The 26,093-nt window shown below is 43.1% G+C and overlaps 7 protein-coding genes across 7 annotated transcripts; 2 read left to right on the forward strand and 5 right to left on the reverse strand.

Moving 5' to 3' along the window:
- Positions 1 to 2,176: 2,176 nt before the first annotated feature.
- On the reverse strand, positions 2,177 to 7,093 carry SS1G_09389 (hypothetical protein; the record flags this gene model as incomplete). The annotated part of the gene is made up of 4 exons (XM_001589617.1): positions 2,177 to 2,471; positions 2,560 to 2,957; positions 3,006 to 3,188; positions 3,236 to 7,093. The coding sequence occupies 4 exons, from the start codon at positions 7,091 to 7,093 to the stop codon at positions 2,177 to 2,179; spliced, it is 4,734 nt and encodes a 1,577-aa protein (XP_001589667.1).
- An 815-nt stretch (positions 7,094 to 7,908) lies between these two features.
- On the forward strand, positions 7,909 to 11,143 carry SS1G_09390 (hypothetical protein; the record flags this gene model as incomplete). The annotated part of the gene is made up of 3 exons (XM_001589618.1): positions 7,909 to 8,028; positions 8,081 to 10,757; positions 10,833 to 11,143. 3 exons carry the CDS (start codon positions 7,909 to 7,911, stop codon positions 11,141 to 11,143), a joined length of 3,108 nt encoding a protein of 1,035 aa, XP_001589668.1.
- A 1,263-nt stretch (positions 11,144 to 12,406) lies between these two features.
- On the reverse strand, positions 12,407 to 12,505 carry SS1G_09391 (predicted protein; the record flags this gene model as incomplete). Its single annotated transcript, XM_001589619.1, has 1 exon — positions 12,407 to 12,505. One exon carries the CDS (start codon positions 12,503 to 12,505, stop codon positions 12,407 to 12,409), a length of 99 nt encoding a protein of 32 aa, XP_001589669.1.
- A 310-nt stretch (positions 12,506 to 12,815) lies between these two features.
- On the forward strand, positions 12,816 to 14,057 carry SS1G_09392 (hypothetical protein; the record flags this gene model as incomplete). The annotated part of the gene is made up of 2 exons (XM_001589620.1): positions 12,816 to 12,932; positions 12,978 to 14,057. The coding sequence occupies 2 exons, from the start codon at positions 12,816 to 12,818 to the stop codon at positions 14,055 to 14,057; spliced, it is 1,197 nt and encodes a 398-aa protein (XP_001589670.1).
- Positions 14,058 to 17,596: 3,539 nt separating this feature from the next.
- SS1G_09393 (hypothetical protein) lies at positions 17,597 to 19,318 on the reverse strand (the record flags this gene model as incomplete). The annotated part of the gene is made up of 3 exons (XM_001589621.1): positions 17,597 to 18,866; positions 19,009 to 19,055; positions 19,226 to 19,318. 3 exons carry the CDS (start codon positions 19,316 to 19,318, stop codon positions 17,597 to 17,599), a joined length of 1,410 nt encoding a protein of 469 aa, XP_001589671.1.
- A 2,300-nt stretch (positions 19,319 to 21,618) lies between these two features.
- Positions 21,619 to 23,614, reverse strand: SS1G_09394 (hypothetical protein; the record flags this gene model as incomplete). Its single annotated transcript, XM_001589622.1, has 3 exons — positions 21,619 to 22,998; positions 23,083 to 23,192; positions 23,602 to 23,614. The coding sequence occupies 3 exons, from the start codon at positions 23,612 to 23,614 to the stop codon at positions 21,619 to 21,621; spliced, it is 1,503 nt and encodes a 500-aa protein (XP_001589672.1).
- A 215-nt stretch (positions 23,615 to 23,829) lies between these two features.
- Positions 23,830 to 25,896, reverse strand: SS1G_09395 (hypothetical protein; the record flags this gene model as incomplete). Its single annotated transcript, XM_001589623.1, has 2 exons — positions 23,830 to 24,172; positions 24,224 to 25,896. 2 exons carry the CDS (start codon positions 25,894 to 25,896, stop codon positions 23,830 to 23,832), a joined length of 2,016 nt encoding a protein of 671 aa, XP_001589673.1.
- Positions 25,897 to 26,093: the final 197 nt, after the last annotated feature.

Consider the following 26,093-nt stretch of genomic DNA (forward strand, 5'->3'; position numbering starts at 1 on the left):
TCCCTTTCAATCCCGTCTTAAATAACCCGACCTTACCCCTACCAAAAATACCATACCCGGCCCGGCCTTCTTTTGGATTTATAGCACCCCCGTTCCCATTCCATTCCCCCATTCCCCATCCAAACGGGCCGGAACCAAAAAAGTATATCTCAACGGGCACGGCATGCGTTCATGTATTGTAAGTATTGTATGCGGTCCAAAGAGTAGTATTGGCCAGGCAAGCAGTCAGCCATGAAAACACACCAAAAGCAACCATCGCAACACCAAAGAAAAACCCCGAAAGTCCGCGCTCCCGATTCGACATGAGAATCACGGAAGGATAATCATGCCATGGAGAATCAGTTAGTCAGTCAGTCAGTCGGGCTTTTTGTAATGATAGTCCATTCCCGTCGACAATTTTACTTTATTTTACTTTTTTACCTTTTTCCCTTTTTGAGTTTCCCCCTCCCGTTCGTTCGCGTGGCATGCTGGATACTTTTACTTGCTTACTTACTTACTTGCTGACTTATCACGCCACTCTAACGCGCCGGGTTCTAGGAGCCCTTTTCCTTCCTCCGTGATCTGAGGGTAATGTTGTAATGTTGTAATGTAGTTATTTATACACCATCGCTATTCCACATGCAGACATTCCGCAACCCAATAATGCATGACACTTTGATCGATAGAGTAATACAGCGACCTATACTTTTCATATGGAGATGGAGATGGAGATCTAGAATCAAAACTGTAAAGCGATCGTCCCTGTCGGCCTCGCCTTCATGTCGTCTTACAAACACTAACTAACAAATCTTCTCGGAATCCGCAACCTTAACTTTCATGACTAATTCACTCATCCGATTGGTAAGGTTATTTTACACGCTGTCTAGATTCTCTTTAGTTACCTACCTACTCTGAGTATTCTATTATTTCCGTGTATGATATGATATGATATGATATTTCCTAAGATCTTATACTACATCTATAAGACGCAAAAACACAAAACACACACAACGAAACAACCAAACAAACAAGAAACAGCCGACCAAACCACCCAAAGGGGAAATCCCACATCTTCCCCTCCTCTCCTTCACTTTCCTTCTCATCCGTGACTGATACACTACTCAGCCCAGCCAAGCAGTACTGAAAAAAGTAACGAACGACATCTCCTCGAGTACATGCGTACGTGGACAGAATATTCGCATACATCTAAGCCACAGGATCTCCGTTTATTCTATCTATCTCTCTCCCTAACGATTTCTCTCCCTACCTAACTATCCATCTGCAATCTCTAATCCTAATCGCCAATCGCCAATCCAAAACATAGAATCTAGAATCTAAAATCTAAAATCTCAATATATGCCCGCCTCCAAAGTAAAATGTAACCCCATGAAACGAACTACCAAGTACTATGTTGATCATATCATATCACATCACATCATATCATATCATATCATATAAAATTCATCCTCTCAAATCCATAATCATAACCATAATCGTAACTGTAATCTAAATCTAATCAATCAATATCTTCCAGGTCCTCTGTAATCTTATTCCGACAACCACAAGCATACAAGCACAAACACTGCGATCTTTCATTTCATATTCATCACAGCTGTTTTCTTTAACCTACCCCATCCTCAATCTAAAAATCTACACCCACAATGCCGTAATGCCACCCATCCTAAAAACACCACAATGCTACATAATAAAAGTCACAAAAGATGTTACAATACCTCCAACCCCATCCTAAAATACCACACCATAACACAATACCCTGAGTATAAGAACACCACCATGCCACAAAAAAAATCCACCATAATACTCTATATATCCCCAATATACCCAAGTACCTAGTCTAGATACATAGCCTACATAACCTACACAAAAACAAATGACATGTATAAACGACCCATCACATTACATCACCGCTATGCTATGCTTTCCATACCTACATAGATGCATCGGAGGTGACACCGACGCCGCCATGTCACGTTAAAATTTCACGTATGGATGGAGTATCATCTCATGTATCATCTAATTCTATGTACTCGCTGTTTACGCTGTCTAGGTATTGGATAATACACACGTCGTAATACTGATACTACGCTGCTCCAAAAAAAAAACTCTAAAAAGAACTAATGCACGCGCCATGATTTTCCATCTCTCATTTCATTCGCTCTCATCTTCCGTTGACCAATTAGACGGATTCATCGTGGCTTTTCTCTATAGTAGTAGTGACGTCTAGATCGTCCCCAGATTGAGTCGAGACCGTATCGGCAATTGCTTGATTAGTCGCTTCCGCAACTTCTTCTACACCACTTTTTCCTTCACTATCCCCATTCCCATTCCCACTCCCACTTTCATGTTCATTTTCACTACTCAACACCCCCGCAATCGTAGAATGGCCTTCTGCGTGTTCTAGCTCTTCTTTTTTATGAAAAGTGTGTGATTCTGAAAGATTGACGGCGAGGAAACTCTTGGGAAGTTTGACTCTGTTCATTCGTATCGATTAGCATTTTTTCCATCTCCAAATCCTTCAAAAACAGATGATAAGGTAAAGAGGAGTAGAATAAAACATACTGATGAAATTTCGCCCTCAACGTATCAATAACATATTTCCAGTCCGCATGAGCTGTCAAACTTCTTCTAGGCGCACAACTAATACTATGTTTACTATCCAGCTGTACATCTAACGGATCAAACGTGTGAGCACCTGGACTAATGGTGATACGAATGGTATATGCATATTTAGCTACATCCTGAGCGTCGACTGGAGTCTTATTTTCGGATTCGTAGAGCTCGAAACATATTTGTGAGAGATAATCGAGTTCGGGAATGGCACTTCGTTTAATCTTGGTCTCAATTCCTCCTTCGAGAATACAGTTAAGAAGTGTGTAAATATGAGATTCTTTGGTGAAGTACACGAATGCTTTGGCATCATCGGAGGCTTGCATTTCTTCGAGATCTTGGACGATTTCCTGTTTCTTGTGAGATGAATAACCATTGACGATTTATTATACTCTTACCTTTAACAATGGAAGTGATGTCAAAAGACCAATCTCAAGTTTCTCAGAATCTGCGATACCATATTCTTGTGGGCAGATGAAATCGAACAAGACTTTCGACAACTTGTATAATTCTCGCAATTTCTCCAAGCGAGCGTCAGTTTTGGCTTTCGTCTGGCTGCTACCAGTAAAAAGTCGGAAATACTAGAGTCGTCAGCTGAGTTCAACTTTGTTTCCACACAACCACTCACCGATTCTTCCTCACTGTTCTTTCCATTCAATACGGACTTCCTCCTGAACATGCGTCGATGGAGTGTCCTATTAGCTTCAACCCTCTCCGGTGGTACGGTCTCATCTTTGGTACTTTCCGAGTTTTTGGATCTATCTTTCTCCCAAGCAAGCTCGATTTCCTCCTCCTCAAGAATGCTTTTGCTTGGGGTGAAAACCCACTCAAGAAATTGACGATTGTGAAGGGCGTCAAACTTCATGGTATCGTACAACTCGGATATTTTGCTTGGATCGACTTTTTCAGGATCAGAAAATTCGTTAAAAAGCTTCTCCCAGCGCTCCCTGAAGAGCTCGGCATCTTCACCACAGCACCAACGAGCCTGAATGCTGCTTGTAGCGTTTGCTTGTGACATTGCCGATCCCATAGCCGAACCTGCTCCTTTACTTTCCTTATCGCCTGGGTTAACAATTGCATTTAGTGACGTAGTAGCGCTACCATAAAGTTTACTAAAATTATTACGCATGACTCTCCTGTGAAATTTCATCAAATGAACAACGTATTTCTGCACGATTGATGGTTCTGGCATCTCCGCTGGCCAAGCAAATTCGGGAGGCGCCTCATTTCCTTGCCTCAAGAGAGTCTTGAGCTTCTTCTTGACTTTGTCCATCTCATCTTTAGCTGCATTGGAATCATCAAGCAAATCTTTGCGAATGGTAATGAAGTCAGATGCTAAATCCTTTTGGTCTGTGAAAGCGGATGCCCAGATTTGAGCGCTGGTTGTGACACGTCTCTCGGAGCTGCTGAATACATGAACTTCATCAAGAATATCCTTGTTCATCAACTGAAGGTCATTTCGCATGCTTTCACCCAGCTCTTGTGCTTGATATCTAGCTGAGTGAGTAGGCTCGCCACCCCATTTGACGATGAGCTGTAGCTTGTCTAGTACAAGACTTTCCTCTGCTGCAGTTATACGGGATAAAGTAACACCCGATAAAGAATCGTGACGAGTGGGTGATCGTCTATCAAGGTCTGTAATACTCTTTGGCTTCTCTGATGATTTTGTTGATTCCGAGTTTTCAAGACTTGAATTGGCTGTAGCAAGATTTTCCGTAGCAGGGAGTGGTATCTCAGGATTCAAAGATTCTTCCGGCTTTCTTTTTCGAAACATGGGCTTGATTTGTACTTTCGTGCCTGCCCATCCCCCTTTCTTCACTAGAACGTTTCTTAGTGATTTGAGCTTTTCTGTATCTTCGATACCTTCATGTGCTGCGGCATCAACAGCAAGCATAACGCTATCCAATGCAGCTTCGCCTATCAAGAGCACTTCTTCTTGGTGGCCTTTTAAAAGATCGATAAAAGGTTTGGTGTGGAATGTATATTTGTATTTCTGCTTAGGTGTGCGATCAGCATGTCGAATCACAGATACCATACCTTTCAACTTCCACGTATGTTTTGGTGCTGGTGGGGGTAACGTTTCTTGATCTTGCGCAGGAGTAGGCGTTGGCGTAGGAGGGATAGTAGACGCAGCGGATGGCACTTCGCTTGGAACCGACACTGCAGGTGGTGGCAACATATCTGCAGATGGTATCGCCGAGGCGTCTTGTTCTACAACCAGAGGCGGGGAAGTCTTTGGCGTTGGAACAACTGAAGTGCCGAATTGAGGAGAACCCGAAGTGGAAAGTCTATGTGATCCTTGATTAGGTAGATGTCCATGAAGCATGTTTGACATACTTGGTGATTTGGAAAGGATGTTTTGTAAGGCTGACCGATGATTGTCCTTCAGTCCTGTCTCTTTTCTAATAGTAGTAGGGCTCATGGCGCCGTCAACAGGGGATGTTACACCACTAACGGGCAGTGACTGCCCGTTCTTTTTCTGCTTTTCGCTGACGAACATATCTTTCAATATACGAGCACATTGCTCATAATATTCTTCATTGTCTTTTACAAAACTCCATCCATTGACATCAATAACATAGCTCTTTCCTTGAGCACGTAAAAGATCGAAACCACATACTCGCTGACCAAAGCTATTCGCAATTCGAGTGGCCATAGCAGATTCTTCTTTTGTGAGAGCTGTGACGTAACGGATTTCCTTGCCATGAGTGTTGCGTCTAACCAGACCATCAACAACGGGAGATTTGCGAGTTTCGGCATGGCAAAAGGTCGGTCCAACGGTATATGCTTTCACATCCTCGGCATTGTCGACGCGCATGAACTTCTCATACAGATAGCTGCTCCCTGGTTCAGAAATGGCTCGAGGAATCGTGAGATCCTCCACATGTTCGGAACTCTTGTTGCCAATCTTCCGAAAAAGCTTACGGCCCCCTCCGCCTTGACTTTGTGGATAATATATACAGACATTGTGATCTTCACCACTGACTGGCTTTTCCACAAACGGCTTAGCCAATAGCACACCATCGACACTCAAAGTGTCCCCGTTGTCGATAAGCTCAACTTTCTTGGGAGCCACCATTTGGCCACCGGTCCCATCCTCGGGTCCTTCCAAGACAAGACCTGTAGTGTTCTTCAAATGTTTTGCCAGCTCCGGGGTGAAGACAGCCGGACCTCCATCCCGATTTACTTCTATACGCCTCGGTGTTGGTACATTTATTTTGTCGAGAATTCGTAAACAGATCCTGCGATCCCATAGAATCTTTTGCATAGGAACATCATTGACACAGAATGGCTTTCTCGCCTGTACATATGCAATGGCCTTGTCGAGCGGAAAACCGTCTGAGTAGAAAGATATCAAGAAATCACAGATAGGCCAATTCTCTACCTCCTCATCCAATATGACTTTATCCCCAAAGACGATGACTTCAAATTCACCTTTCGAGATCAAGCGATTTAGAATGTTTCGACTCGGCTTGCTTCGTGCTTTGATATCCAAAGCACATACTCCTATCACGCCCCAAGGTGCTGGTTTATTCTCATCCTCTTTTTTCAAATGTAGGCCCCTCTCACTACTAGGACTGTGGCTGCTGGCGCCAGTGCTACCACTGAAGCGTCTCTTTGCTCGACTCCTTGATCTTTGTGGAGGCTGAGGTCGTGGTTGAGCCTCGCCTCTGGCAACCGAATTTCGTTTTGCAAGCTCTGCGGCTTGAGCTGGCGATTCCCTCGCTGTGAGTTGATGTCCATTTGGTGCACTGGGTCCACCGGAAGATGTTGTCACAGAGACATTTGACGTTTCTGCTTGAGATATACCTGGCCCCTTACTCGATGAGGCTGAAGCTGTAGTCGCTCGTGTGCTTCCTCCATTGTCAGAACCAGTCGCAGATGCCGCAGAGCTTATTACCCCGCCTGCCCTTGCTGAGGTCAAGGAGTACATTGACGAGACTGACATTCGCTTCCCATCCACCTCCGTAACAGATGCTTGAGGGCGAAGAGCAGGGTCGGGGAGTGGCACGGGTGTGCTTTTATTATCGTCTGCCATTGTTGAATTCGTCTTGAGAGGGTCAGATTCCTCAACAGCAAAATCTTGATGACTTGTTCCTGCGCCTGCTAAATTTGTGGCTTCTTTTAAAACTTCCAATGCGGCTGGCGGTCGCTGGCTATATGTTGAGGAGGTTCTAGACTTGGACAAAGGTCTTGTGGTAGGTGGTGGCATAGAAATACTTGCTCGTTCGGAATTGAGCTCTGTGTGTATCAATGGTTCTGCATGCCTTCCTTTCCTGCCCAATGACGCAAGAATGCCGTTGCCGATGGCAGCAGATAGACTGTACGAGTTTGTTCTTGCTTTAATTCTCGGGCTCGAGTCCTTTGTTGATTGTTCTTCCTGGCTTGAAGAATTGGGTTTGTTGAATGGAGAAAAGCCCACCGCCTGTTTATCGGCACTGGGATCATTAGTTTCCATGACGGCATTCTCACCTGCTTGTGCCATAACTGATTGCGGAAACCTTGTTAACGATATCTAAGATTCTAAGATATGCAGGTAGGTTTGGAGAATGCTACCAATTCGAGTCTTATGAATGAAATATCAAATTTGGCAAGAGGAATTTGGTATAAGGAAACAAATCGCCTACGGCTACAGTGGATTTCATCCAAAAATACTTGATCGCTCGCAGTTCAGTCAAAGGGTAGGTTGGAGGAGAAGAAGGATATTGTCCTTTTTTTATTTTCCAAGGTTACACAGCCTTATCGTGGCAGATGACGATTAACGCGGCAAGGAAGCATTAAAAGAGGGACGACGAATGAGATGATGGAGCACTATCAAAAACTCTCGAGATGGCGAGGAAGATAGGTACCTACCTACCTACGGAGCGCAGAGAGTAGCATTTCTCCATGGTTCGGAAACGTAGGAGAGACGCACGTCATGATCAATGAGAGAGAGGATGAGGCTGACAGACTGCGGGCAGGGGAAGAGGGAAAGCAAGTTGTAGTGTAGTGTAGTTGTACACTGCAACTGCACTGGCGCTGGCGCTGTGTGATAATAAATAGTAACGATGCTACGGTACCTAATAATCGCCCACTTATTACCATGACAGGGCTGTTTTTCAGCGATAAGCCGGGTCGGCTCATCCCCACGAATAACACCCACCAGTCCCTACAGGGATTAATTGATTGACCTACTAGGCAAAAGGAAAAAAAGTTCCTCATAGAAATATTATTGTATTTTTTGATCATATTGGATCCTATCAACAACGGCGCGCAAAACCAAGCGCATTTTATATAGAGGAGTATACTTAAGAGATTAAGATGCCCTCATCTACTGCTGCCAATGCCCAAGATGGTCCAATTGTTAAAAGACAAAAATTGAACGTTGCTGATGCGCCGAAAAAAACTTTGAGAGAATCAAGAATCTTTACTCCATTTCGAGTTTGTCCCCCAGATTCTCCCGATCCAAAATTATGTTACTGACCTCTGCAAGACAATTGGTTTAGTATCTTCGACTTCCGTTCCCTTCACTTCGATACCACTCGGCAAAACCACTTTCCAAATCACAACCTCCGTAGGAAGATGTTTACAAACGTACGACCTTAAAAGAGGACTCAACCTTGTCTTCCTCACTAGACCACAGACACCAGCAGATATAACGGCTACGATAGCATGGAAAGATAAAGTCTTCGCAGCGTGGGGAGGTCAGGAAAATGATGGCCACCAGGGTCTTTGTGTATTCAAGAGAGGAAAGAGGATTGAGGAGATCCCAATCCCAGCAGACCTTAAGGAACCCATTAAACAAATTTTGGTCTTTGGCACTTGGATAGTAGGATGCTGTTCCACCAGGATAGAAGTATGGAAAACCTCGACATATGAGCATTACACGACCTTGTATACTACAGCAGCACAAAAGGGTGGAAATGAACTTACGGGCGGAATATGCAACATGCCAACATATTTAAACAAGATATTTGCAGGAAGGAAAGATGGTGGAGTCGAAATATGGAATGTCAGCTCGGGGAAACTGATTTACACCCTCTTACCACCAGGTCCAAACTGTGGAGCTGTGACCGCGCTACAACCCACGCCAGCATTATCTCTCCTGGCTATTGCGTACTCTGAAGGTCCACTGATAATTCATAATGTGCGAACGGATAAGACCGTCATTCACCTCAATGGCGGCGCATCTGAATCTACTATCACATCCATTTCTTTTCGTACAGATGATCTTGGAGCTGGAGAGGACGGCAAGAAGCCCGGAGTTATGGCAACGGCAGGTCCAGAGAATGGCGATGTGACATTCTGGGATCTCAATGGCGGTGGTAGAGTTATGGGGGTACTTCGAGGTGCCCACAATCCGCCTTCCGACTCCGGCGCGACGGTAAGCGGAGGACTGAGCAAAGTTGAGTTTCTCTCTGGGCAACCTGTCATAGTAACAAGTGGATTGGATAACTCTTTGAAATCCTGGATTTTTGATGAAGCGCCTTACTCTCCGATACCACGAATCTTGCACTCGCGTAGTGGCCACGCTGCACCAGTCACGCACCTCCAATTCTTACCTACCGACGCAGATGGAGCAGATGCTGGTGGAAAATGGCTTTTAAGTGCTGGTAAGGATCGCAGTTTATGGGGATGGAGTCTTCGAAAAGACGGACAAAGCACAGAATTAAGTCAGGGAAACATACGAAAGAAAGCGAAGAAAATGGGTATTCTGGCTCAATCCACATTAGCAAATGAGCCTAGCACGACCCTTGAGGATTTAAAGGCCCCAGAGATCGTGTGTCTAGCATCCTCACTGAATCGCGACGGTGGAATGGGTGCACATCCTGGAACTGGAGCAATTTGGCAAAAGGGTAATATGCAAAAGAAGGGTATGGACGCGACAGCGAGTGGCGTTACAGGCTGGGAGAGCGTTGTTACTGGCCACAAAGATGACAGGTTTGCACGGACGTGGTTTTGGGGAAGGAAGAAGGCTGGAAGATGGGCATTTGAAACTGGTGATGGAGGAAATGTCAGAAGCGTTACCATCAGCCCTTGTGGCACTTTCGCGGTCGTTGGGTCGGAAACTGGAGGACTTGATATGTTTAACCTTCAGTCTGGACTTCACCGACAACGATACCCCTCCAAACTTACGCCAGCTCAGGCGAGAAAGTTGAAGATACAGCAATTACAGGCAGCCGAGAGTGGGAAGGAAATATCCTCCGAGAAGGAAAAGAACTTCCAACCTGGACTTGGTAAACACAGAAAGGCTGTAACGGGAGTGGTGGTAGATTCTCTGAACCGGAATATTATTAGTTGCTCTCTCGATGGCAAGATAAAATTCTGGGAGTTTGGAACTGGTAACCTAGTCGATGAGATTGACTGGTTTCCGATGGCATCTATCACAGGGATGAGATATCATGCACCGAATGATCTTATTGCAGTTTCGTGCGATGACTTGTCTATTCGAGTTGTTGATATTGAGACTAAAAAGACCATCAGAGAGTTGTGGGGATGCCAGGGAGGAATTAATGACATGTGCTTTTCTAATGATGGGCGATGGATCATTTCAGCCTCGACCGACTGTGTGGTTCGAGTATGGGATCTTCCAACTGGTCATCTCATTGACGCAATGCGAATGGAAACCCAATGCACTGCACTTGCCTTTTCTGGAACAGGCGAGTTTCTAGCCACAACATGTGCAGGACAGGTTGGGGTCAATATATGGAACAACAAAACTCTTTTCACCCACGTCCCCACTCGACATATTTCCGAAAAGGAAATCGCTTCGATCACAGCACCAACGGTATCTGGAGAAGGTGGCCACAATGTCATCGATGGCGCATTCCAAGATGAGGATGAAAATACCGAAGATGCAGCTCCTGCTCTGTCACTTGATCAGCTAAGCAAAGATTTGATGACCCTAAGTGTAGTACCAAAGAGTAGATGGCAAACCCTTATTCACCTAGATCTTATAAAAGCCCGTAATAAGCCTACGGAAGCACCAAAATTGCCAGAAAAGGCACCTTTCTTCCTTCCATCCATCGATTCTGCCGCGGACCCATCAACACAAGAAGAAAATTCAACAGACAGCGCCGCGGAAAGATCAAGAATTATGAAACTCGACCGTATTGCGTCTGAACGTTCCTTTACAGTGACTCTCCGATCTGGCGGTGAATCAGGTGATTGTAAGTTGCACAACCCCTTTTCCACTTTCGTTTAATTGTTCATTTATTAACACACTACAGACACACCATTCATAGATCATCTCAAGACGCTGTCTCCTTCTGCTGCAGACCTTGAAATTCGCTCTCTCTCACCTACATCTAATGAGTTAATTCATTTTATCCATGCGCTTACGTCACGTCTTTCCCAAAAGAGAGATTACGAATTAGTGCAAGCATGGATGGCTGTATTCTTAAAATTACATAATGAAGAAGTGGCCAATAGTGAGGAATTAAGAAATGCAGTCATTGAATGGAGAGCACAACAAGAAAAGGAAGGCGCTAGATTGGGAGAATTGGTGGGTTGGTGTGGAGGTGTAGTAGGGTTTTTGAGAAGTCCTAGAACTTGAGAAATTGTGTTTGATAGTTTGTGTTAGAATTGTGTTAGTCACGGAGAGTATGAGATGCTATTGGGTAGATAGCTAATGTTATTGACGATGTCGTACGCACATGTTTGTTTTCAAACATCTTATAACATATAATTTATTCCGATAGCCTGCAATCATGCAGCCGATGCATTCTTTTAACCATATGGATATGCAACAAAATTTCCTAAATCGTTAGACTGAATTCCAACCGCAATCTTCAAATCGATGTTGGATAAACATGCCATGAGAAATTTCTCAAGTAATAGCTGTGCACGAGTCACTCATGGCTCTTCTAGTAAGATAGATAGATCTCTTAACGGCCGTTCCCACAAAAGAAGAAAATGCTAACTTATAAGTAGTAATGTAACCAACCAAACCTCAGATTTCAGCTACCTACCTAGACCAACCAATAGATTACCTGCAAACGAACGGAACTGCCATAAAAGGCAGGACCTAAGCTTCTTGACTCTTGAACTAGGTATCTATTTAAAGTTAAGGTTACCCCTCACCCAATCTCGATTCTCCGCACCGAAAATATTTCCATTAAGGTTATCCTTCGTTAACCTTAACCTTAACAATGGATGAACATCTACCACCCCTCAAACCTCAAACCTTTATTCCCCAGGTTCTCTACATCTCCACGTTTATTCATTCTTCCTCCAGATTTCAATAGCGTTTTGCAATGCAAACCTCTTTTGCCCCATGCGTGGTATGTACTCATGATCAAACGATCTATTCTCTACCCATCCGTCAATCTCGGAAATTGAAGCTTCTTTTGTCATGGACCCCGGTGTGCCGATGCTACGCTCTGGAAATGCGGGGGGCGAGGGTTTATAAGAAGGACCGAATGTTTGAATGTCTGCGGGGTTGCTGGCTTGCTTTCATCATGTGTACTTTGTTTTTTTTTCCTAGTTAGTAATCTTATACTTTGGTTTTTGGGCTGCGTCTCCTGAAGGTCCGATTAGTTCCTTTATTTAAGTTGGGGGTATAGGTCAGGTATTCTTACGTATACAGATTTTGAGGTATTAGCTACAGACTATATGAGTAAGCTGGTTGGGCTGTTGATGGATTGTTAAAGGTAGTTTCTTCCGTCTTGGCGGTTGAGTCGGTCATCGTTCTGGAATAAGGTCGTGATATTTGGATGAGGTGGGAAGAACAGTTGCCTTTTCTTGAGATTTTTGCTGTGGTGCTGTGTTTGATATCGACGGCTACTTTTGTCTCTATTTCGATCATTGGTATTGTCTTTTAGTAGCAATGAGTGAGCTTGGAATATTCCTCTGCCATGAAAGAGTTTGTAGCGGATCTAGAATTCAAATCTGGAGTAATATCTATACGTAAGTGCATTTTGGGCTACTTACACATGTTTTGTTGTTCGATCATATTTTTCACGAACTGCAGATATTACCGGCTTGGCATAATTTAGATCTCTTTATTTGCTTCATCAGTTCAGGCTCCGGAGTTTGGGTATGCCTATTGCATAGGTAGTCGCCGAGGATGCATATGTCCGTCGTCTGTACCTATTTTTTGCCTTCTAAAATCTACACTCAAGTTGAGAACTATAAAGAGCCAGAAGTCCTCTGACCATTAAATGAATCACTTCTTCTCCATCCGTCTCAACTGCATTGTACAAGCAATTCATCGAAGGAAATAAAATATGACGATTTCCAAGTCAGTTGGTGTTCTTCTTGCTTTAGCCGCCAATCTACTACCCGTCGTAGATTGTCATGGCTACATGGTCATTCCTTCTAGTAGAACTAGTCTTGGTCATTTAGTAAGTTTCATTATCCCACCTACAGTATCACACTAACGATTACAGGCTGGCATCGACACATGTCCTGAATGCACCATTCTTGAACCCGTCAGTTCCTGGCCTGATCTCGATGCCGCTCCCGTAGGACGCAGCGGTCCTTGTGGTTACAATGCCCGTGTAAGCGTCGACTACAACTTCCCAGCCACAAACTGGGGTAATTCCCCCGTGGCGACTTATACACCAGGTCAAGTAGTCGACGTACAATGGTGCGTCGACCACAATGGAGATCATGGTGGCATGTTCAGCTGGCGCATTTGCGAAGATCAATCTATCATCGACAAACTCATCACACCTGGATATACCCCTACGAATGCCGAGAAGCAAGCCGCAGAAGACTGCTTTGAGGCCGGTCTACTTCCTTGTACAGATGTCACCGGAGCTACTTGCGCTTACAATGGTGATTGCTCACCCGGGCAACCATGTTATCGAAATGACTGGTTCACTTGTAATGAATTCAACAGCGGGACTAAATGTCAAGGTGTCGATAATTCTGCTTTAGGTTCTTGCTATACATCTATCGCGGGAGGATATACAGTGACCAAGAAAGTCAAGATCCCAAACTTTACTTCCAATCACACACTCATATCTCTGAAATGGAATTCCTACCAAACAGGGCAAATCTATCTCACATGTGCTGATATCGCCATTGCCGGCTCGGGCACTGGTTCAGGTGGCGGTTCCTCAAGTACAACAACTAAAACATCCTCAACAACAAGCACCCTCAAAACATCCACAACCACCGCCACCACATCAAGCTGCACCGCAAACCCGACTCTCATCCCCGTATCCTTCAACGAACTCGCCACTACCACCTACGGTCAAACCATCAAAATCGCGGGCTCGGTTGCCGCACTAGGTAACTGGGATGTTTCATCCGCACCAGCATTATCAGCTTCTGCTTACACAAGTACAAATCCACTATGGTCAGCAACTATCATGTTGGCGCCGGGACAGGTGGTACAGTATAAATTTGTCAATGTGGCGAGTAGTGGGACCCCGACTTGGGAAAGTGATCCGAATCGTGTTTATACGGTGCCAGGGGGTTGTGTGACGACGGCGACGGTGGGGAGTACTTGGAAGAAATAGGTTGGGGGTTTGGGGGTTTGGGGGTTTGGGGGTTTGGGGGTTTGGGGGTTTGGGGGTGGGTGGATGGGTGAATAGGGGTGGATGGGTGAATAGGTGGATAGGGAGATGGGAGGGTAGGGTAGGATTGGGGATGGGATGGGTTTGGTGAAGTATATACTGCATTTAGAAGAAAAAAGGAGAAGACATAAAAATTGCATTAGCTATAACATCAGGATTATCATAATACCTCAAAATCACTCGGGCTTGAAATACAAATCCTTCCTTCCTTGCCAATGGGTACTTCCGTTTTTGCCATGGTAGTGGATATAAATTTATTTATTGAAGGTTGATAATAAAAGTCCTACAGATTAAAACCAAGACAATCCTCCTATCCAAGTCATTTCCACAGATAGCCCATCAACAAATCCTCAAGCTAGGTTCATATTCGATTAGAACCTAATCAATGTTAGGAGACATCGTATCTATATATATGTAACAATAACTCATCTCACTCAGTCAAGCCATATATATGCACAGCGCACTCTAATATCCAATATCCAATCTCTCTCTCATCTCTCTACTCGGCGGTGCCGCGCTTCCCCACAGGCATTCACCTAAAACTCGAGACAACCTATCCTCCCACTTATTATTAGCGGAAGTTTTACTAGATGAGGAATTTTCGTAGGAGTGGTCCAGTTGTGTAGAGTAACCTATTTACATGTAATTAATCTTACCTGCGAACTTCAGGATTAAGAAAAAAGGTAAGATCTTACATTGCATAAAGAATTTCATAAGTAGGTATAATTTAATAATAGAAATTTGAATTTTAAAATAGCAAGGGAGATGAATAAGGAAGATATCGATCATGAAGGGGACAGAAAGAATAGATTATTGAATTTCTAGTGGGGTGGTTTGAATGAATGTAAGTAGGTAGGTAGGTAGTTTGAAGAAAGATCTCATGTATAAGAAGTATTTAGGGATATAAATAGTTGGTAGAAAGGAGTATATAATTATTAATTATTAATTATAAGTGTAAAAGACCTCAGGAAAGAAAGATAAGATTTAGACTATTCAAATTTTGGATTTTGAATTTCGGTTTGAGTTTTTTGTATCATTTTTATTTTTCTCTTCAAGAAACTCTATTTGTAGGATTATTGAATTCGCTATTAATCATATTTCTTTTAATGGGAGTATGTATTATCCCCTTTCGGTAGTTCGGTTATTCTAACTTGAGATTACAATTGTAAGGTTACATCAGATATACTTGATTTTTCTCGAACTCTGTATATATATCATCTCCATCTTCTTCTTCCCCCTCTTAAACTTCCTCCAAATAGTACTTCCACTCCTCTCCCCTCTCCTCAGAAACCTCGTCACCCTCACAAACACCCATCTTCCTTCCTCGCTATCCATTACCCTCCTAGCCTATCCCAATTTCCCATCGTAACCACAACTGAAACTCTCATTCCAGAACCTCCCCAAACAATCCACCAACTCTCACTATTTCTCTGCTCACATACACAGGATATCAATTAGCTAGACTAAATATACCATACTATACCTCTAGTTCTCCAACACAATAGCTCCAAATTCTGCATATATCTACAAAATAATAACCAAGACATATATATTACATATCTATATAATTCCCAGGAAACAACAAGGATATCCATTACCTTTTTTAATCTTAAAGACGAAAGAAAAAGTGATAGTCTAGATCAAGATTGAGATCAAGATCAAGGCAGAGAAAGAGGGGAGATACACATATATCAGGATGTGTATGAGACTGATGGGGTATAAAAGAATATCTCCTATAAAACATTAACTGTTATCCCACAGAGTTAACTTTCTAATTAATTATATTAAAAAAAAAGCAAGAAATAAGTTTAAAAAACAGAGAGGAGGGGTAAGTAAATCTTACCTTACTCACCAATTACAAGAACTAACTTATTCTAATATTCAAACAGATACAATGAACTTCACAAATCCATCTCCGCGATTAACCTCGATTAACCTTAACATTATAATTTCAAATTCCTATAAAAATGTAATATCTCGTTCTATAAATAATAACTCTTATACAATCTTCAACTTAATCTCTATAGCTACCTAGCTACAAAATAATTCAAAAAAGAAAAACCCACACCCATCCGCTTCGCTTCCCGCCAATTATTCGCAAGTAGCTCAAATACACAAACAGTAATCTTATCTAAGTTCCCCGGCCCAACTAATTATATCTATATCTATTTTTGATCATCCCATCCCATCCCATCCTATCCCATCCCATCCCATCCTATCCTATTCCCTAAAACTCACAAACTCAAACTGAAACCCACAACCCCAGCTTAAACAAAACCAACCTATCTATCTATCTACTACTTCTAACCCCCCAATCTCCAATCTCCAATCCCAAATCTCCAATCTAAAACCACATTCATAATATCATATTATATTCATACCCCCTCCCAGCTAAATCTATACTTTCAAACCTATTATACATACAAATTCCATCTACCCATCCATTTATCCATTCATCCATCTATCTTCCCTCTCTCCCTCCCCCCTCTCCCATCAAATCTTCCAACTCCGCCACTCTAATCTTATCTTATCTCACAATACAATAGAATACAATAATCTCCACACAAAGAGACACAAAGAGACCAAAAAGGGAATAAATACCCACAGTATTAAAGAAAGCCAGCCATCCAGGTATTCAAAAGCAATAGCAATCGCAATCGTAGCTATAAATTAGCTTAATCTACGTACCTACGAGCGAGCTATAAACGAGCTATGCTATGATGTACATAATAGGGATATATTATAGAAGATTATTTATTACCAATAACTGATGAGGAGAATTAACTTTACCTCCCTTTTTCCTATATATCTGGAACGGGACTATTACTCACTAGGTAGGTATGTATGTAAAGTATTACATCAAGAATTAATCAATTACTAGATATATAATCTTACATTTATAATAGTAATCCTTTAATGATCGATATTTATAAATATAAATTTCTAAATTTCTAAATTCCTATCTCATAATCTCATAATAGAAGATAAGACAGGAAAAAAAAAACAAAAATAACATTGGGTATAATCTATATACTCCATCCCCCCATCCATGCATCCACATCCCAAAAATCTCAAGTAAAGTACCATACATAAACATCATCCCCAATACATTAAAAACATCAGCACATGTAAAGGAACCCTAGGATCCTCTTACAAATATTAGACTTTGTCCACAAGAATCCATCAAATAACTTTCTTTGATTTTACAAGCCAGCTAGCTCAACAAGGATTAATCCTAACAAGTCAAAAGCTTAAAGCGCTGACGATACCCATTAGTAAATCCAGCTAGGTAGGCTCCATATATTAATGTCCAGCATTCCAAGCGCCGATTCCCCAGTCCTAAAATTGTGACAAGATGAGATGATCTGAAAAGACATAATCGTCGTGACAATCGTCTATTTGCGTCAAAACATGTGTAATTGTACCACCACCAAAAATCATCATCATAACAGTAAATGTAAAAGCTCCACAACTATGAAGCTTTACTCGAAAACCGATTCTAGGCCTAGAGCTGGAGACCTTCTATGTTGAGGCCACGGTATCGGGGGCATAGGCGCAAATTGTACACCAGCAATATTAGTGAGCTTCTTTCGTTCCACCTCTTCCATCAAATTCCATCTCCAAATAAGTCGTGACTTTCTCTCTATGAACAATGAAATTATTCCTTCTTCTTCTCTACTATGCACCTCCTCAAGAGCCTCTAACTCTTGATTCTGTTTGAGGACTAGATTCTCAAGTTCCTCTTCTTGTCGATGGATCAAATTTTCCATTTGTTTCGCTTGCTTGTCTCGCATGACGTTGATCCTACTTTGATGTAAACGACCAAGATCATCTCGAATGTTATATTGCTGGCCAAGCTCTCTGAGATCTTTCTCAGTAACAATTCTTTGTATATTATCACCACCAGAACTTCTACCAAGTCCATTACAGTAAGCTTCCATGTGCTTCAAACGAATTTGTACGCTTCTCTCGCTTTGTTTTAAGGTTGCTCTCAACTCCATCTCAGCAGCAACTTGCCGATCCTCTAAATGCGTCGAAGTTCTTTGATGACGTTCTTTCATTTTTGTTGAGAGCTCATTATAGCGATCCAAAATATCAATTTTGGCTCGACCATGCCGAGTCCACATAATCCATTTCATCTCCCTCTCGAAAGCACAAAATCGGTCTCTTTCATTAATTTGACAAGCCCGAAGTGCACTCAATGTAACATTTGTACGGGTTCGTTCTTCAGCCGCTGCACGTTCCGCCGCCTCTGCCTTTTCTGCCTCTTCCCTGGCTAACTTTGCCTTTTCCTCTTCTGCAATTCGCTGTTCTTCCTCGAGACGTCGACGTTCCAGCATCTCCTCGCCATTACAATAATTTGGACAGCCAACCGAGGGATCCCAAACAGCGCCACAAATATAACAGAATTGAGCTTTACACCTGCAAGTGATATGACTGCAACCTTGGGATAATTCCACTAGAGTTCTACATTTGTAACAGCGACGCCATCCAGCACTCTTGGCCATTCTCAAAACGGCCTCTAATTCGAAATCTTCAGGACAATCCTGGCCAGTTGAGTGCGCCGCACGCTTGCAAATGGAACAAGCTTTATCTCCGCAATTTCGACAAACTATCTCGAATGGTTGTTTGGGATCAATCTTGCCAAGTGTTGGAATAAATTCACCACAAGCGGTATTTGGACAGAAAATCCTCCATTCCCATGGCGTACTGAATTGCACCACGCTTTTCATGAATAATATTTGCTCATCTCTATTTAGAACCGATTTGATTATGTTTCCGGGAATAGCTTGGCTGCAACATCTGGGAGGCATCTTTGATTCTTCTGTGCAGCCCTGAATGGCTAGAACTCGAAGACAACTTTCGCAATAATTATGGGCACATGGTAGCGTACGCAGGGTGGTTGCCGTTTTGAACTCTTCCCGACAACAGATGCAAGAGCTACGAGATTAGTATGTTTTGACGTTTTAAAAGGTGTATACTCACATCACTTGATGCCCCAATGTTTTGGGCTTACGGCGTAAACGGAGTTTAATCCCATTTTTGAAGCTTTTGTAGGAGCGTCTCGAGGATATCGAAAAAAGAGACGGGGCTGGCTCAGGAGAACTGACAGGTATTGGCGGAGGTAGTGGAATCGCGCTTTGAGCATCGATTTGCTTCACATATTTCTCGTAATCGTGAAATGATAAACTCTTCCTCGCCATATGTTGTTTCCATGGCTGTGGTGTTAATGCAATGTCCAATTGCTCATCCGATGATGTCGATGTTAATCCTGTAGAATCGCTATCTTGAGATATTGACGAGGCGGTGTTTGTATGCTGCGAATCAGTGAAAGGAGATTCGCATAGAGGACTATCGATCCTTTCGTCTGCGGAAGGTCCCGTTATCGAAATCCCTAGACTTTCTGCCTCTTTGTTCAATCTTTCGTCAAATTGTATTTCCGTCTTCTCCTGCCCCTCCAATCGTAACACCTCCCGGCAATAATCATCGTCATTGTATTCGATAGGCTGTGCAGCTTCGTTGTGTTGCACGTCAAGATGAGACCTGGCGCGCAAGGCCGGTAACATTGTTGGAAAGCCTTATCTATCAACACGGAGGCAACTTCTGATTCTGCGATTGACACTCATACATATCTGAGGTTGAGTAGATAAATTGGGGATATGGTACGAGTGATAAAAAGATCGGGTGTCAGTGGGGTTAGGGTGAGGAACAGCAAGGGTCCCGGTGGTCGATGATGGGACCAAGCAAGGCGGTAGGCAGAGCCTGGTGGGCTAATTGATCTAAGAAGTGCCGGGACAAATGTTTGCAAGGAATAAAGTAGTGGTGAGAAAGTAAAAAGGTATTAGAAATTGTGAGCAAAGGTAATTTATCGTTGATGTTTGACAACAAAGTATCTTTTTCTTCCTTTTTGAATTAGCAGCAGCAACAACAACAAGCAAACATATGAAGAATTTGTCAGAACTCGTAAAGGCCAAACGATGAAGTCAACAGGTAACTCCATAGATGAGAAGGCAAACGTTGGAGAGTTTTGGTTCCAAGATTTGATCAAGAGGCGGATACCAACTTGTTAATCTGTCACGTCAATCAATCAGTCGCCCGACTGCAGGAATAAATCATCAAAACAAGTTGCCAATTGGTCCAAACCCATGAATCGCATGTTTTTTAATGGCAAGCGCTTCTTTTCCTTTGGAAGGAACATGTTGGTACTTGATACTCGGTACTTGCACTAATAAAAATGCTATTTTGTCAATACTGATGCACCTACTTACCTAGTATTTAGTAACTTTTTCTATTCCTTCAGATGAAGCAATCACAACAGGAAAAGGTTGAATGTAAGGAAAGCACACCGGTATCCATCCGATATTAAAAATCCCGAACATCTTTGAACAGATCATCCCATCCAATACTCTATATCCGCCTACCTACCTATCTACAAAAAACTCAAAACAAGATCAAAATAATTTCTCTCTTTTGCTTCATACATCCCCAATAACGGCTTGACCTATGTATCACCAATACATAACCTATTCCAAGAGATTATCTAGATCTTTTAGTAGGTAGGTAGAGCTTAGGTTAGGGGATCGACAACCTCAAATTACAACACCACCATGAATCAATCAATCACCTGATTCATTCATTCATTCACCGTACAATCACCTATCCATTCTAAACAACCAACTACCTACCCAGCATCCCATCCAAATCCCACTATAACAACCACCAAACTAATCCCCAAACAATCAAAGGCATACCTACCCGTCTAAAGAATGAATGAAAACACACCCCTCCCTTCCCCCTCCCTCTCCTCTAACAACAGATACAATGATCAAAAATCCATGCAAAGGACCAGAGATACCTCAATCACGCATCTCACAAACGGGAAAGGGGACGATTTTTGATCAACATGGCGGCGGAAATAGAACACAATACAGTACCTATGTAGGTAGCACAGCATGACCTGTTCGCTATATTCATAAACGGACGATTGGGCTAAAGCTGGCACGTTCCCCGGATCTACTTGGTCTTGTACTCCGTACACAAGCCATTTTGACATGATGAATTAATTTACCGAGGCTTATTATTATTATTAGTACACGGTTTGACCACCATAGCTGATTGTGCGTGCTTTTCGTCTGCGTAGTATTATTATATGGCTGATCTTAATAAAATTTTATGATACCAATATTTATATTCCTATAAGGATGTCCTTTCAAATATGAAGGAAATACTCGAGAATACATGTAGATCTTCTGGCTTAAATGGGTACTGTGTGTCATTTTGTCCTATTGGAGCATACAAGTGAGCGGCAAACAGATGTTTTGATTCCAAGTTCGGCTGTTACCATATCCAATGTAAGTGCTTCATGCAGCAGGGTATATCAAGCCCATCGGGGTTACATCCAGTAAACGTGGCCAGCATTTTCCCCTGCATCGTCACATCAGATGCCGAACGGCATTCAGAATATGTATTGAGTTTGTAGTTTTGTTTACAAACAAACCCCTCTTCATCTCTCCCGTTTCTTAGGGGCGTTGATATGAGATGTGTGTAATGCTTCCACGGCTGGAATAATCAAACTCTCAATCTCAACCTCCGGTTCTCCATCGGGTAACTCATTTGGATCCAGAGGCTCATTGCTAGGCTCCCCTCCTCTCGCGGCTGCACCTACTAGATCTTCCACTCCGCTGATTGTTCTCTTCCTCTTGCTCCTTGGCACTCTAATCCATTGGTCTTCGCTACCTGGCGCTACGAAAACCACCTCCCATTTCCTAGTAGCAAGTAGATTCCCAATGACCAAATGATGCTGGTAACGATCCAATGAATATTTTGCCTTGTGAACCAGGATCGCGGGGTCAGTCTCAAGCTTGAAAGAAACAATCATGCCTTCAGGGGCCCAACCATCCACAAGATTCTTGAGAAACTTAGGTACGGGATCCAAATCAACTATGAGACGTTTGCTTCGTGGTACCGCTGGAGAGGAGTCAAAGTTATCAAAAGCCTCCTCGTCTTCTCCATTCGATTGCTCTTCACTTCCCTTCGCAGGTGTATTTGTATCCGTTGCATTTGTAGATTGTATTTTGTGCTCCACCATACGTTCCGGAGGAACGAAGAAATCCGACACAGCCGCAGCCAAATATAGAAGCCCACGAGGACCTAGCGGACGCATAAGTTGCGCAATAGCCCGAAGGACGAATAGATAATCTGTGATGGTTGTGAAAGGTAATGTCAAAAGTAGATTCTTCGATTTGGCCGCATTGTACTGTCTGAGAACCTTCAACATCTTTTCGCGATATTCATCGTTCGCAACAACACTCCCATTCGGGCCTTCGTGTAGAAAATCGAGAAAACAATCCGTAGCATGACTATAATGTCGCGAATATGGTTGAAGACTGAATTGACGGTGGAGGAAAATAACCGCATAGCCTGATTCCAGAAAATATTCAGCGGATGTAGCCCCACGCGTTCCTGCACTAAAATTGTCTATGAATCGCACCGTCTGTCTCTCTAGTGGTACTGTCGTTCCTCCTGATGTCACCAAAACCACACGTCTGCCAGCAGAGGCGTGGTAATTGATATATTCTCGTGCAAGAGATGTATGCTTCTCGAGTGTGGCTGGGGGAGGATTTTCCGTAAAGTAATCTCGCTCGGCCACTTCTGCCGTGTTTTCACGCGCTAGGCCTGGCATTGAACTGAAGGTCGACATGGTATCTTGGGAACTGGAGGAGAAAATTGAGGAGGTCGGTGATGAAGGTTGTGAACTTGGAAAGAGGTTGAAAGAAAGCGTAAAGGTCGAGCTCGATGGTGGGGTTGATGTTAATTTTGGGGATGTTCCTGCGGGGTGCGCAAGCTCCAGCTCGGGAGCATGTCTAGAAGTAGTTGGTGCAAGCTGCGACGACATTTTATCAGTTCTCAATTCACTACTCGTAAATCACCTAATTGCGCACCGGCGACGTACCTTTATAATACTAACCTGCAAACTGTTTGGGACTCCGGCTTTCCTGTTGACCTCGGTCGACGGTTGTGTCGGAATTAAGTTGATGATTCGGGCTTCCGGAAGAAGGACCCATGTGAGATTGTTACCTTTTTGTTTCGTAAGAAGATGGTCCCTATATTATTAGCGATATCAATTGTAAGAGTCAACGAGCCAAATTGCCACAATCCATCAATGGTGGTAAGCTGACAACGAGAACTCAGACACAGCCTTGGTGTTGGTTTGCGTGGATGAAGTCATGATTCCCATTGGACAATATTACACCCGGTCCGAGGTCGTGAACACAACATCTCATGTCAATGTCAGGCATTCGGCAGTACTCATGATATAAAAAATCTCTTGAAGCCGTTACAGGACCTTCATACTCAGCTCCGGCTGACAGATGGTCTGAAATGGTAACTTTGGTTCTAAGGATGACTGGGAGAACACTTTAGCGTATGTCAATTAGCTTACTTCACAAGGTCCCCAGCCCAGGATCCCCTTTAGTCAACTACCTACTCAAAGCATTCATATTGCGAAAGTGATTACAACATTGATAAAAGTTATTCCTCTGTGTAAACATTGCTAACAATAAGTTTGTTTCTATTTTCATGCTTGCTAGGCTATTGATAGATACCATTTCTCACAGCCCCTGTCGTCTCTTTCAATGCCAATCAAAAATATGTCTATTATACAGCTCTTTTATATAGCAGCATTTCTTGCTGCTCAAGTTTATCCTCTTGCCAGTTAAGCGTTGCCTTCACCAATTCTCCAGGCTCTCAATGGTAGAGCTTGTAACTTTAGAGCTGCTGGTTTGATGTATCCCCAGAATGTTACAGCCCCAAAAATGACACAGATAATATTCACGACATAGTATCCATCTCTCTCGATGTCACATATGCCTCCTCCAGACAAACAGCGATCTTTCTCGGCAGCCATGGCGCAGGAGAAGGACGATGTGATGAGGGGTCCTTTGAGATCAGCTGCAAGTGTGTAACCGGCTCCGGGTGGAATACATGTTGCAGTAGTAAAGTAATCAACGAGCTTGAGGACGAAGAAACGAGGGAAGGTACCACCCAAATTAGAAACACTATTTACTGTTAGTGGAGTGAATTTTTGGATAAGAAATAGGGGTACTCACGTAGCGAGCAAGGTCATATAAGTTCCACCAATGACAGGATCCGCAATTCTAGCATGGAAAGCTGAGATGGCCACGAACATAACAGTGTTGGTAAATGTCGAGAAAATATGTTCCGCTATAACAACAAGTAGATACCAAGTATCCACTCCATTTACAGGAAAGATAATGACCGTGATTTGAGCGATAATGGCAGCGACCAAACGACCAACAAATCCCCAACACCAAAGACGTAAAGGTGTGTAGGATGTTGACCATTTTCCAGCATAGTAGCCCAAGCCAATCTCAAAGGGAAAGTCAATGAGTACTGTCAAAGCCATATCTTCTTGACTAAATCCTTTATCGATGAGTTTGAGATTCGTAACAGCATCATTAGCTTGGAAGCCAATCTTTGCAATCAAGTGGATAATAATGATGGTTTGGATATTCTTGAGCTTCAGCACTCCCCACATAACCCTATAGACATCCCAAATCCCATCTTCGTTCCGGGTTTTCTCTTCGCGCTTCAAAAGCGCCAGGCCAATAGTAACAATTATGTATGTCCACCCCCAAAACGTGAGATATCCTCCCAATGTCATGACACCTTCATCCAGGGGAGTCTTTCGGAACCATTTGTTGGCGAAGTCTGGAGCATTGAAAGCTAGGAAAACTGTGAAGGACATGAATTGTCCAGCTGTCAATCCCACAGTCTGAGCGGTCGATGCGTATGAGATATTTCCGGGTGACAACAAGGTAAGCGCCCATCCATCAACTGCGATGTCCTGTGTGGCGCACATAAATACCAAAAAGAACCACCACCCGGTGAAAGTCCAAATTCCTGCTCCATCGTTTGCTCCGGCTGTAATCATCATTTCCTTAATTTGGGAGCCTAGCCATATCATTCCGAATCCTGACAGCATTTGAATTGGCATGATCCAACTCTTTCTTCGTCCTACTTTTGGACTCCATATCGCATCCACTATTGGACTCCAAAGCAGCTTCAAAGAATATGGATATGAAGCCAAGCTGAACACCCCCAAGGCACTGTAGGACATATGTGGTTTGAGTAAGAAAGGTACCGAACCTGTCGCAAGACCCATAGGAACACCCTGCAGGAAATATAAAAGGACTAGAAGTAAGAAGTTCCTTTTGTCTTGCATGGGCAATTCGGAAAACCCATGGTTATTAAGGATAGGGGTCTTTGGTATAGGATCATCCAAGGTAAAAGACTCGCGCGCCATGAGATTTGCGGTCACTAGGGGAGAGTCGAGGTTCGCATGCTTGCGCCGGTACTCGACATTGCCGTTCATGGTGATAATTGGTAGATGGGAATCTTCACCTCCTGTGGCAGAGGAAGAGCCTAGTGGCTCTGAAGCTTTGCCTTTGCGAGAACGAGTCCCCATAGAATCCGTTTCAAGATCCTCTTCCTCGTCTTCGTCTGCAGAGTCTTGGTCGCCGAGTAAATGTTGTGAATCTTCTGCTTGTGTTGCGCCGTGTAAATTTGAGTGAGATTTAGGTTTGGATTTGGATTTGGAAGAAATGTTTCTATGGCGCGAAGTAGCTGTTGACAAATCGTCTAGTTCTTGCGCGTAAGGGAATTGAGGGTCGTGATGAATAGGCAGATGAGTATGTCGAGGATTATCTGAAGTAGACAGAGGAGTTAATGAAGGAAGTGTATCACCCAAAGGAGTAGGCATCCATATGGTATTTTAAATTGAGAATACTTTAGAGGTCTTGTTTGCCTCCAAAGTGTCCTCTTTACAAAGCTTTATTTCCTTAGTGCTTCGAGATAGTGGATTGATAGATGGATGGATTGCTTGATTAATTTATTAATCGATTTGATTATTTTACTCAAGGTTCATCCATTCCTGCAGAGGCATCGCTACCTATTTAC

This window comes from Sclerotinia sclerotiorum, genomic scaffold (assembly GCF_000146945.2).
Source record: "Sclerotinia sclerotiorum 1980 UF-70 scaffold_13 genomic scaffold, whole genome shotgun sequence".
NCBI classification, from domain to species: Eukaryota; Fungi; Ascomycota; class Leotiomycetes; order Helotiales; family Sclerotiniaceae; genus Sclerotinia; species Sclerotinia sclerotiorum.